This window comes from Triturus cristatus, chromosome 1_2, assembly GCF_964204655.1.
Source record: "Triturus cristatus chromosome 1_2, aTriCri1.1, whole genome shotgun sequence".
In the NCBI taxonomy this organism is placed as follows: Eukaryota; Metazoa; Chordata; class Amphibia; order Caudata; family Salamandridae; genus Triturus; species Triturus cristatus.
Genome location: NC_140580.1, coordinates 1151989269 through 1152002772, shown reverse-complemented (window position 1 = coordinate 1152002772; position 13504 = coordinate 1151989269). Strand labels below are relative to the sequence as shown.

Genomic DNA, 13504 nt, shown 5'->3' with positions numbered 1-13504 from the left:
GGAAATTTGGACCCACATCGAGGGCACTTTTTAAATGGAGTCCTTTCCATTAGCCAGGACCGGAGCTTGGAGAGGCCTGAGGGCCGCCGTCGACAACCTGAACCGAAGGGCTGTGCCGATGAGAAGGCGCGTCGAGTGGGGGAGATCGCGATCGAAACAATTACGCGGTTTGGGGTGAGGATTGCGCGTAGATCGTCGAACTGGAAGCTGTTCGGAACCGGAGCGCGAAGATTACATCCGAGCCCGATGGCGGAAAAAACAATCTGAGGATGGAGCCGAAGCCCATGCGCAATACGATCCAAAGGAAGAATCACCGACCTCGTGACTTCCAAAGACTTTCCAAGAGGAAAAACAGACTGCAAACATCCGGGCCCAACACCAGATGGCCATCTATGCACAAGTGTGTAATCTGCAGCTCATATGCCTCGAACACTTATTTTCAAGAACGCAAAGTAGGCAAACTCTGATTAAAAGATGAAAACGTGTCCCAAGTGTGTTTAATTTTAACAGATATTGGACATGAAAGCTGGTCTAAGTCGAAGTGGTTGAGAATTACTCCTTTTATGGATAACACTTTCCAAGACCCTAAAATGGTCAGTGTGCGGTTTTTAAGGTAGGAGTCTTTGTAATGTGTAGGCTCAGGAGGTAGACTCCAGGAAATGTGTTTGAAAGAAAACAACAAGCATAAATACAAGAACACACATTTAGTAGTCTGGGCTCGATTGTCACTTTAATACACAGACCCGCAGCATGCATTGTAAACATGATTGTTGGCCTTCTATTTGCATGACTTTTTTTAAAATTATTTTTCTTATTTATTATAAAAATTACAATTTTGAAATGCTGAAAATATGAGTTAGTTGCCTGAGGTGGTAAGTGGCAGCAGATAAAAGGTAAGGTGAAATGGGGGCTCTCCTGAAAAGTCCAGAGTGGAGTGTGTATCTACTCCATATAAAAATCCCAGAGCCCTGCTACTGACTTATCTCTTTCCAGCCTGCATGGCCACTGAGGACATCTTTTGCTGGTGGCTATATTACAGGACAGCTCTCTTACAAGGTGTTGAGAGACACGCTTCTGGGGAGGCAAATGAAATAGTCGTTGTATCAGCCGGGGTGTTGTGGCCCAAGGGACATTGCAGGAGCCAGATCTTCCCACACAGCCTATAGGTGCTAATTTCCCAAAGGACACCAGCCAGAAATCTCAAATGATTGAGACCACCTACCGAGTGAGGTTCTGCACAGACTAGGATTCTGCTTCTGCCCAGAGGGTAAAGCCATGTTACACAGACTAAACGAGGCTGGCTAATTCCATCCTACAGTGCCTGCTGCCCAGACAGCCACAGGACTCACAACGGTGGCATCAGAGGAGAGAATATGGAAGGACTAATGAGAGTATTGAACCTTAAACAGGCACAAAGACACAGGCACAAGACGGTGAAATGAAATACTGAAATGACAGGACAACGTTGTAAATCAAATAATACTGCTATAAAATAGGCAACTTCACAACAAATTCAAACATGAGCGAGGAGAAGCTCTAGAGACATGGGGCATAATTTGACACACATATTCAAAGCACAGAGATGCGCTTGCTTATACCAGACTATTACGAGACAGAAGACTAGTCAAAAATGAAATCTGTCTCACATGGACAACACTTTGGTAAACAAAAGCCAGAGCACAGCCTCTGGGCTGAATATTCTGACAGATGGCATGTTTATGCTGTCTATTAAGGTAGAGCGAGGTCTAAGTGGGTCCTCAAAAAGGCCATATATAACGGCAGGCCCAATAACACCTGCAGAGGTGGAGATAATGGGATGTCAAGTGGTAAAATGGAGCACTTTGGCATCGTAAAGCCTTCCAGGGCATGGCAACATAGTACAATGGTAAGTGTACCATGCAAGGACTGTCCATTTATTATCGGGGTAGACATTATGTGCAAGACATTGGATTCGCAACATCACCCAAACCTTAGGTTAGTAACCATATCATGTTTGTCTCTCACATTGTGAAGCAGAGGTAGCTTTGTTGGACACCGGTAAACTTTGTGTCTCACATAAGCTGCATTAATATAGTTAAAAACAAAGTATACCGGGTGCTATACCTAGAGTGAAGGCCATAACTGAAATGAGACCATCCAGCTCAGGCCGCCTCCCCCTTGTGAGGGAGAGGGACAGCAGGTGACTGCGAGATCAGGTCAGCAAAGATGACCACTTCGTGTTTTATTCCCAGCTGGCACTGCTTCCAGTGACGTGCCTTTGTTCATCTCTGTTTTGTAACCAATCACTGATGTGCCCTTTTTTGAGGACTGGCAGAATGCTAAGCAAGTTGCAATACAGCAAGCCGGAAAAATCAGGCAATGCGCCTCCATGTTTCTCAACATAAGTATAGTCTAATTTCACTAACTGAGCAATATTAAACAACTGAAATATTATGTTGGGCGGGCTGCACCACAGCTTCCTTAATATTCTGGCAAATCCTCTTAAAAAGGAGCGCTGTTTAATGGGTCAGAGAGCAAGCTTTTTTTAACAGAGCAAAGAAACTGTATTTTACAAAAAGGTAGAATTTCCCTCTGAGAGGAGGAGGAGAAATGTGCATAGGAGGGAGCTTGAAATTTATGACATAAAAACCATCTACTATGTAAGACAACAATACACTTATAACACGGCGAATGAGCAGTAGAGCTGGGTCCACAGGCTGCCAACAATCGAGCTGCTTGCGTGGAATGATCCAAACTACCTTAAAGACATTCATTCTGAAGTCGAAGGCAGACACAACTAACTGACAGCAGCCAGGACTGTCACCACTCTCGTGCTACTGAGACATTCACCATCTTTTGCTCTTTTCTGGAGCTGCCCAATGCCATGGTACTGATGTCGAAGGCCTCCAGGACCTACTTCCAAGCCTCACCACCACCACCAAGATTCCTAACTTTTGCAGGCCTTAGTCCTTTCACATAATTAATTACAAGAATAATCTTTGCAATTCAGTCATGCATGAAAATAAAATATAAAACCAACATCATCACTGTCCATCGAAACACATATGTACAGAACGGACATTCTATAAAGGATGCGGTGTGCAAGGCGCTAGCTTCGGTGCTTGACTAAGCAGCCAATGCCACCTGTCCATGAATGCAAGAGCCTGAACAGGCGCTTCAATTTAAAACTACAGGATGGAGAAGGCCAGAAGGGGAAGGGTTGTAAACAATAAAAGGCCAACACTCCCTCCAAGGAAACATCTCTCCTATGTTGAGAACATTAGGTCCACTGCAGGCATTGAGGTGGGGGTGGGGCGGGGGGGACATTTGAGTCCTTTTTTTTTTATTCCTCCCCATGTCAAGTCTTTGAAGAGAGGAACCAGTCCATTATGAGATTACCGCTGCTCTGTTATCAAAAGGAGATGGCGGCTCTTCTCTACCGTCTCAAGCTTTAGCTCCACCAGTTTTTCAACTGAACCATTGAAGGAAACCAACGGTGTCCTCTTTCCATGGAAGACAGACAGGGGCTGCATCAGCAAGTCTGACGTCCTCCTAGATCCCTGTCACGGTGTGAGGAACCCATGAAGCAGTCCATGTTCCATCTGTTTTCTTGGGGCATAAGGTACAATTGTAACAAAAGCAAATGTATACAAAAACAAAATACAACAAAAACAATGGTTGGGGCAGCACATCTGCCACCAGCTGAGCGACTTTGGAGAATCTGTCTCCTTATAACTTGACAGGGTTCATTTTTATGGCACTTGGGAAGCGTTCAGATCTGGTGAAGATGAGGATGGTGGGAAGGGGTAAAGAGGAAGCTCTCCAGGCTCAGGGCCTCCCCCGCCCTTGCGTGGCTCTGTGCCTCTGAAGAAAGCAGCGTTCACAGAGGGTTGCCAAACCCCCGCCACTCTCTTGTGCTCCCTCCCTCTGTCGCAGGAAGGAGGGCTCAAGTAACACGTGCAAACAGCCACCTCCTGCTGTCCAATAGCTGCCGTCTGGGGAGTGGGCACCCCCCTTCCTGCCTCTTCTTAAGTCTTCTCCTCTCTCTCTGTCTTCCTCCTCGTTATGTTGCGGGGTTTAATTTTTAGAGACAGTTCCCACAGGGCCTCTTCGGCGAGGTGATCACTAAAGTCATTAAAGAAGGAGATTATTTCTTCATTGCGTTTGAGGTCGTAGTGCCTGAAAAGACAGGACCAGAGTAAGATAACAAGGCACTATGTTTAGCAGATGAAGACAGAACTTTTCATCCAGTGCTGCAATACTACCTACAGCCATGCTTTTCTTAACTCCTAACATCATCTAGATAAACTTCCACATGCTCCTCCAGACACCTCTCCCATAACCACTCAGTATCTGCACGCTCCTCCCCAATTCCCTCCAATGCTTCTCGGGCTGCCTCAACCATGCCCCTCTCGCAGCTCAGTTACAAATAACAATGGACAAACATTGAGTTTGAGAGGCAGTTTTTCCCAATTAATATACATTCAAAAATTAAGACAGTTACTTGACAGTGGACACAGTAATAACAGAATCGGTGATTTTGCAAAATGTACTGGTAGCTAATAGCATCAAAGTTTCAGAAGAGAGACAGAATCAGTAGTGATTTGGTACAGGGCTCAGTGGATGTGAAAAAATGGCAAAAAAACGAAAATATTAAACTGCGTGCAAATTTAATGTTGTGGGGTTGTACATATTTCTAGATACAATCATTAGAAGTAAATCTTTTTATATTGCATAGGCGACTGCACTTCCTGTATACAAATAAACCTCTAATTTCCATATTACAGGTAAGTTGTGACACATCTAGTGGTCTGTAACAATGAAATAATATAGCTCCTTGACTGCAATGAGTAACTACAGTTGAGTTCTGACATCACAAAGTTTGCTGCCAGAACCAACAGACAGTGCAACAGGCAGGTCACAGAGCATATTTACACCCACAGTTTAAACAAGAAAAAGGGAACTATCTTTTCCTTCTACCAGCAGAACGGAGCTATTTATAGCATGTATTTTTTCCACACTATAGGACATTAGAGGTAAGGTATAATTTCTAAGTGTTTCAACACACCATTTTCAAATTTGCTTACATGAAAATGATACTAATACATTTTGGCAAGAGTTACCAATTGCTTTTTGGTGTGTTTAATTTCACAGTACAGATTCTTTTACTCTTTGCGTCTGTAACAAACATGAAAGAGCAAGGTCCTAAGAAATTAAGAAGTTTGTGAGAAGGGCGATGGAGTGACCCAAGTATTTATGGTACTTTAATGTACTCATGATCCGACCAGTCCATTAGCAGCACTAGTTGGTGTAGTAGTGACTCGTCCAAGCCTTCACAAGCAGTGCTTTTCATGTTCCCTATACCACACCTTCCATGCGCAACTGAAAAAACAAAACCTTTCTATGCTCCTCACAAAACCACTATTGTGCTCACCACAAACTCCCATCATGCTGCACCCTTCAGACCTAACATACTCCTTAAGTAAGCCACATCTCATGCATCTACTTGGTGTTTGTTAGAGGAGACCATAAGCTCCTCCAACAACATCCATCTTTAGTATCAAAACCATGTCACCGTCTATACTCTTTCAAGACGCAAGTATTGTAAACATTTACTATAACCCTTTCAGAAACAAATGTGTATTTTCTGCCTGCAGGACAAGGTAAACTTACTCAAAGGACGAGGTAACCTTACCTGTGCAGACCATATGATGGGAGAGGAGGAGTTTCCCCCAATGCGTCTCTTTCACCTTTCAAAGTTGCACGGTCTGCTACAATGGTGCACATTTATTCCCCCTATAATGTGGCTTCAGACCAGAACAGCAACAAAAGTTTCTTGGTCAGGACCTGGGGCGACACCCTTAGTTTTGGGGATAAAATGTCTCACTTCCTTCTCAGTAGCATTCCATACTGTTGATCAATCAATACTTCTAGATGGACTAGATATGGGTGCTCACGCTGATAATCCCATTCCAAATGCTTTTTCTAATTTACTCCACACTGTTCACAAATGCATGCAATAAAACATTTTCTCTCAGAAGAAGCCTCGCCTTGTTTTGCTGCACCACAGGGCTCACCCTCTCTCATCAATCCTCTTTCAAGTCTGCATGGCCCCTCAATTCTCAATCTTTGACAGCACTCAAATGGGGGTGCAAATATACGCTGATGAAAAACAAGCCTACATTATTGCAAGCAACAATGCCAGAGTGTATTATCTACAGAACATTTTAAAGAAAGTAATAGCTGTATGGGAGAAAGCTTCCTTAAACCCAACAATGACAAATTAAGCCTCATACCTTTTGCGGTCTAAAGGCAACAAGTGCTACACCGCTGCTATCCTAGGCCAAAGCCTTACACTTGCCTTTAAGGTCAACAACTTAGGGTTTGCTCTTAATGCAAACATAATACTCAACACTCAGGCTGGCAAAGTAGTTAGAGGCGTTTTTCAATAATCCACCACATAGAGAACAATCTTTCAATTTCTCTCCCCTGCACACAAAGCCCTGGTAGTGGATTTTGCCAGTAGAATTAGGCTGGACGACTAACTTCGCGGATGTGGTTCATCCTGCAAACCAGATCAGTAGACTGCAAACGTCCCAGAATGCAAGCATCAAACTGAAAACAGATATTCCAGATAAAGAACACATTACTCCAACCAGACGTACCCTTCACAGGCTGCCAGTAACGGAAGAGTCAACTGGATGTTTATATACATGTACAACCTTGCCCCAAAATATTTTGCAGTCACATCACGCAGACACCCCTACGCGTACATTATGCAGCCAAGCACAAAACGTCCTCTTCCCTGGACTATACTTAAATGCAAACGAAGACAAATTTTGCGGTCTTAGGGCATATGCTGTGGAGCTCCCTGCTGGATTGCCCTTGGCTGGCTACTAGCCATGCTCTCTTCCACAAATCTGCTCTGCTAAGTAGCATAATAACCGGCACCAATAAACCTGCAAGCAACTAGTTTGTGACTTTCAAATGCAATTATGCATACCTTTGAGTGACTGGCCAGGGGTACAATGCACAAACCCAATGGAAAGTATTCATGTACTCGCGCTACAGACCTCCTCAAACACAATGTTGGGCATCTGCACATGTCGGCAGAGAAACCTTGGTCATTGCAAGCAGGTCTTATTTCTAGATAAGGACAGCAATATTGTGAACAGTTTTCTCAGTCTAGAAACAAGCTGTTATTTGACAGACGTGGAAATGACGAATGTAATCACAAAAGCTACAAGATGGCAGCCACCGTTCTACAGCATGCAATGATAGCGAGACTCTAGACTGAGAGAGAACCCTCAATCTTCTTCAGTTGCAGCCTGACTCCTGTTGGGCAAGTCCGGGCCTTCTCACCTTTGCCCTGCCAGCCCCAGCTCTTCATTGGCCAACAAATGCAGATACATTGTAATCACACTACCTCATTTATTTATTTTTATTTATTTTATAACACTTATAGAGCGCACTATCACCTTGCAGGCATCCTGGTGCTAAACAAACACGAGTGCACATAGTGTGGGTAAACCACCTAGGAGCAGACAACATCTTGGATACTGGGAAATAGCCAGGTTTTTAATCTCTTCCTGAAAAGGAAAAGATCCCTGACTTGTGTCAGTTCCAACGGAAGCGCGTTCCATAGTCTGGCAGCTGATACACCGAAGGCTCTACCGCCTCATCTAACTTTCTTAACTCTAGGTATTTTCACCAATCTGGCTGATGCAGAGCGCAGGCATCTCCCTGGAGTGTACCATTCAAACTTTCTCTGCATGGAGACGGGCCCGATCTCATGCAGGGCCTTGAACACCAAACAGAGAGATTTAAACTGGATTCCCTGTCTAATTGGGAGCCAATGCAGCTCTGCCATAGCCAGTGAAGATGATGCATCTCTAGGCCAGCATAGTACTAGTTTGGCCGCTGTTGACTGAATCCGCTGCAGTCTATCTAAAAGGTATTTCGGGGACCCAAGTAGCAGCGCATTACAATAATCTAATCTGCTTAGTATGGTACTTTGTACTACTAGCGCTCGTGCCTGGGAAGGCATTAACGGAAAGATCTTTCGCAAAGTTCATATAATAGCGAAACAGCTTCCCACTATTTGGTTAACCTGAGCTTCCAACGTTAACTTGTTATTAAACATAACGCCCAGGTTCCGAACCTTCTCCACTGGTCGTAGAACGGTGGGTAGATCTGAAGGCCAAAAGTTTACAGGTAGCACCGAAGGAACCTTCCTGATTGAAAAATAAAGGACCTCGGTCTTTCCAGCATTAAATTGCAAAGCGTTTCCTCTCATCCAGTGAGTCATGGCCCGCAGACAGCTATGAAACGCTTCCAAAGAGCTCGACTCATCTCCCTCTAAGGAAAGAATCAATTGCGTGTCATCGGCATAATTTATTGCATTAATATTATGCGCCCTAATGACCGCAATCAGAGGTAACATAAATATTGAAAAGAATCGGGCTAATTGCAGAGCCCTGGGGTACCCCATGCGTGATCTTAGTAAAGGGCGATTGATAAGGAGGCAGGGCCACTGCTTGACTCCTCCCCGAAAGAAAGGATTGAAACCAACTCAGAGCAAGGCCAGTCACCCCAACTTCCCTCAGCCTCCTCAACAAGATGGCATGGTTGACCGTATCGAATGCGGCAGACAGGTCAAGCAGAATAAGAGCTGCTGCCTGCCCCTTGTCTGCCCGCATCCGAAGCTCGTCCATCACGGTCACCAGAGCCGTCTCAGTGCCATGCGCTGGCCGAAAGCCAAATTGTACATCCTCTAAGATTTTATTTTTTTCAAGATGTTTTGAAAGATAGTTTCCAACCACTCTTTCTACAATTTTGGCCGGAAAAGGCAAGAGAGAGATAGGTCTATAATTATTGGGACTGGCCGGGTCCAGAGTGGACTTCTTCAACAGAGGAGTCACCAGTGCCTGTTTCCACTGAGGCGGAACCACACCCCTAAGAAGAGACTGATTACAAATCAGCCGAAGTGTGGGAAACAGCTCTGCTTCAAATTACTTCCAAAATCTCTGTGGCAGGGGGTCCAAAGGTGAACCGGACAAGATCCCTAGAGCCACCTTGCCAAAATCTTCTGCTGAGAGGGTCGCAAACTCAGTTAGCTTAACAAAGGGCTGGCTCTCCGAGCCTGTAGGTATGATTTCATAACCACCCAAAAAGTAGCCACCAAGACAGTTACGCTCTGGACTTACTACCTCAGAATGCCGAGAATCTTCACCCAGATCCGCAATAATAGTTTTAATTTTATCGAGAAAGAATCTTGCCAGACTATCGCATAGCTCTTGTGAGGGGGGTATCTGATTCTTAGTACAGTCGGGACTAGTTAAGGTGTTCAATATTTTAAAAATGCACCTCGGCCTATTATGAGCCTTCAGTATAGTACTGGAATAATAGTCTGCTTTGGCCAAATTTATTTCTTTCGTGTAACACACCATCAGACTTTTCCAACTAATTTTCTCCTTATCATCACATCCCCTTCTCCACTTTCTCTCCGCCTGTTTACAAACGAGTTTCAGTTTTTTAGTTTATCATTAAACCAGGGGGGCGAAGGTCTGCCCACTCTCTTATGATCTTTTAGGGGGGCAGTAGAGTCTAATACAGAGGAAATCTGTGAGCAAAGGGAGGCATAATTCTCCTCCACTTGCTTAGCTGGCGAGAAACAATCTGTCAGGTCAAACACAGGGACAAATCCTCTATTTCTTAGGAGGGCATTCCAGTCCCTGCTAACATAATTACTCACGGAACTAACTACCTGGTTATTATGGCTAGGACTAGGCACCAAAAATGTAATCAAGAAATGATCAGACCAATCCATCGGCAAAATGCCCACGATATTAAGGACTTGATCCCCTGAGAAGATTAAATCAAGTATGTGACCGTCCTTATGCGTTGCCTTGGCCACCCACTGGTAAAGGCCAAGGCCTTCGCATGACTAAAGGACATTCTTATAGCCAGAGTCAAGAGACCCATTCATCCACAAATTAAAATCCCCCAGAAGCACTAGTCTAGCATGAGTGGCAGCCAAATTGGTGATGGTCTCCACAGTGACTGCTGCTGCTGCACACTTAACGCCCCCGGGGGTCTGTAACAGACGACCCCGGTTAAAATATGTCCATGAACGTCCTTAATAGCAAACCCAAGTAGTTCAAATCCTTCAATTATATCAGTATCTAGTAACTCACAGTTCCAAGTGTCTTTGTAAATCACACCAACTCCTCCCCCTCTCCCACTCAATCTAGGTTTGTGGAAAATGTTATACCCAGGGGGACAAGCCCAACCTGGATCTATCGGTCCACGTTTCTGCCATAAATAATACGTCTAATTCTTGGAGTTCTAGCATCAGCTGTATTTCCACGCAATGCTTGGGTAGCGATCTTACATTGAGCAGCCCACAGATAAGAGTCCCCTGCTTCAGAAAATCTGAAACCGGGAAAGCGGTCTGCTCAAATATGAATTCGCCCATACCCCTTGCAGCCAACCCAGTCGTGCGCAATTCCGTGCTGGAGTATCTTACTAATCTGCTATATCCACCAGATTCCAGCCTTCCTCCGGCCAAAGTAGCATGGCTGGCGCTGAGCGCGACCTTCGCGCGGACGGGCGTAGACGGGCTTGCCTTAGGCGCGCCCGCTGCACGTTCGCGCCAGCATTTCCCTTAATGCCGGTGTGGGCCTGAGAAGCTGGACCGCTAACCTGGCAAAATGGTGGTTCCGCTAAGAATCGGACACCAATCAACAGACAGTAGGGATATTTTTTTTAAAAAAAATCAATGTTTCTTATTTCCTTTTTGTTTTTGATTTTCTTTTTAAAAACAGGACACAAATATTAAAACCCCCCTAATTGTATAAATATCTTCGTAAGTTAAAAAGACCCCCCCCAAACAGTGCAAAATGCAAACAATGTTAACAGCTCCCCGAGAGTCAGCCACACACACACAGCCTCGTAAGGTTGTTCAGGTACCTACCTGTACGTAAGCATTAGCAGCGAACCTTCAAGACTCACCTTTGCTGGAAACATCGCATGCTGTCTAGAATATTGAACTGCTGCCAACGCTTTGAGAAGTTCACTTTCCCGTCGATGTGATCTGGATTTCCTAAATGCACAAAGGTGAGGTCCTGGAGGATCAGGCCCCTGGAAGAAGAAGGTGGAGACAGACTACTTACGACAACAGCTTCGTATTTACCAGCACATGTTAAAAGGCTTGCAGATACAAGTAGAGCACACAGATTTCATGGCACTATTAAAAGAAAACAAACATTCTGCTATGAAAAGTAGAGCCTCGGTTCATGGTCTATGAACGTCTGTTGTATATTTAAACAATGAGGACACTGTGGAATTCTATGCCGGGCAGTGGGAAGAGATGCAAGAGCCATCCTTGCCTCTATCTATAACAAAGGGGGAAGGGAAGCTAAAAAGGAACCTTTGAAAAGCCCCAAACAGATATGGCTTATCACGTCACATGGAAATCTTTTTGAAAATACACAGAATTAATAATACCCGATAAACGCTAGGGAAATGACAATCTCAACAATTCTGTTATCAACGAGGATCACTTTCTAGTGGTAAAGCTGCTGATTTTCAAGTACAGCTAGATTCTGAATCTGAAATACTACTCCGAAACGTCAGTTCATAGCAGGTAGTGCTTTTAATCCACATGATTTGCATGCTGCTGTAATCTTGTGTTGGTTCCGGACATTTGTAACTACTTCGAAGAATAAGTATGAGTCACAAGACTTGTTGTGACTCCACCCTTAATACACAAGGCACAAGTACACTGGCTCTATCTCACATTGTTTTCCACTCAGGGAATGAGTAGTGTGAGAGGAGTGCAGTGTTAAAGAGAGTATGGGGTGCATAGTAAAGGTGGTAATAGGACACAACCTATTGAATGGTGTCGTTTTGCAGCCTGAAGAATTTTCTGGATTCACATGCTGTGCATTATTCTGCTTTCTAGTGGTTGGGTTCAGAATACTTCATTTGAATCCTTTTCTTTTCTTTGCATGGGCATTGTCTGTCCACATTTGGCGGTATGTCTATCCCATTAGAACGTCAAACGTGAATCTACAGCTCTACATGCCAAGAACAGATGCTTACATGGTAAGTAACATAATCCGTTTGAGACGTGTGCTGTAGATACACATGACTTGCATAGACTTTAAAGCAGTATTCTCCCAAAGCGGTGGCTAACCAGCAGGTGTTAGTTGTTTGAAAAAGTGTTTTTAGCATTGCTTGTCCTACATCAGCTTGTTGACGTGCTAACACATCCACAAAATAATAATGTTTAGTTAAAGTGTGTGGTGTAGACCATGTTGCTGCTTTGCATATATCAGCTACGGGAATGTTACCTTAAAAGGGCACAGATGCTCCTATTTGCCGAGTGGAATGTGTTCTAGGTGGTATAAAGTTATTTTAGCTTTAACATAGCAAGTTTAAACACATTTAACAATCAATCTTGAAATACTAGATTTAGAGATAGGATTGCCTTTGTGAGGTAGAGCAAATGCCCCAAAAAGTTGCTATGTTTTAGGAAAATCTTTTGTCCTCTCAATATAGTATAATAGTGTTCTTCTGACATCAAGTGTGTGAAGAGCCCTTTCTGCCACTGAAACAGGTTGAGGAAAGAACACAGGTAACTCAATTGATTGGTTAATATGAAAAGAAGAAACCACTTTTGGAAGGAATTTTGGGTTTGTGCGAAGAGCTACTCTATCTTTATGAAGTTGAAAGAAGGGTTCTTCTAAGGTTAATGCCTGTAGCTCACCAACTCTCCTTAATGAAGTGATAGAAATTCGAAAGGCAACTTTCCATGAAAGAAATTGTAATGAAAAATTATGTAATCCCTCAAAAAATGGACCTATGAGCCTTGTGAGAACGATGTTAAGGTCCAAACTGGTGCAGGTGGTTACCCTGGGTGAAACTGAGTCCATTCCATTGGCAGAAAACTGGCTAATACGGAGCGGAGTGGAATTCAACTAACGCGGCCCGGCCCGAAGTTTGCCCATGATGTCTTCTCGATCGAAGATGGAGAGTTTTCTGATTTATTCGATACACAGAGAATGATGAAACGCATACGAGAACAATACCAACAAGGGTACATTGGATTGTGCACCGAGGGGAACTCGAAGGACGGTTTTGAACCAGAGTGCCGCAATTCACATCCGAACCAGATGGCGGAAAGAAAACAATGGAGTCGATGCGCATATGCAATATCACCAAAAGGAGGAGTCACCTTACCTCGTGACTGGAAAATACTTCTTCGAAGAAAAACAACTTGCAAACATGCAGACCCAACACTAGATGGCAGGAGTATGCAAAGCCTGTATATCTACAGCACACATGCCTTGAACCTTATTTTTCGGGGAGAGTTGCATGTGAATCCAGAAAGTTCTTCAAGATACAAAACTACACCTACTATAAGTAACCATTTCGTTTTGCTTCTGGTTTTGCATGCTGTGCATGGTTTTTGTAGTGGTATCCTTCCTTATTTTTGGAGACTGGGTTGAAATGAGTTTGT

General features: G+C 44.0%; 1 protein-coding gene across 3 annotated transcripts in view; it reads right to left on the bottom strand.

The window, feature by feature from the left end:
• Nucleotides 1–708: 708 nt before the first annotated feature.
• The window catches only part of RAPGEF1 (Rap guanine nucleotide exchange factor 1), a 703893-nt gene continuing 691097 nt past the window's right edge, over nt 709–13504 (bottom strand). For all 3 annotated transcript variants that reach the window (XM_085613927.1, XM_085613929.1, XM_085613930.1), the window contains 2 exons: nt 10993–11121; nt 709–4158 (listed from right to left, as the gene is read on the bottom strand). In XM_085613927.1, the coding sequence (XP_085470053.1) occupies nt 4008–4158; nt 10993–11121 (280 nt within the window). In that variant the 3' untranslated portion in view covers nt 709–4007. The remainder of the gene's footprint in view (nt 4159–10992; nt 11122–13504) is intronic.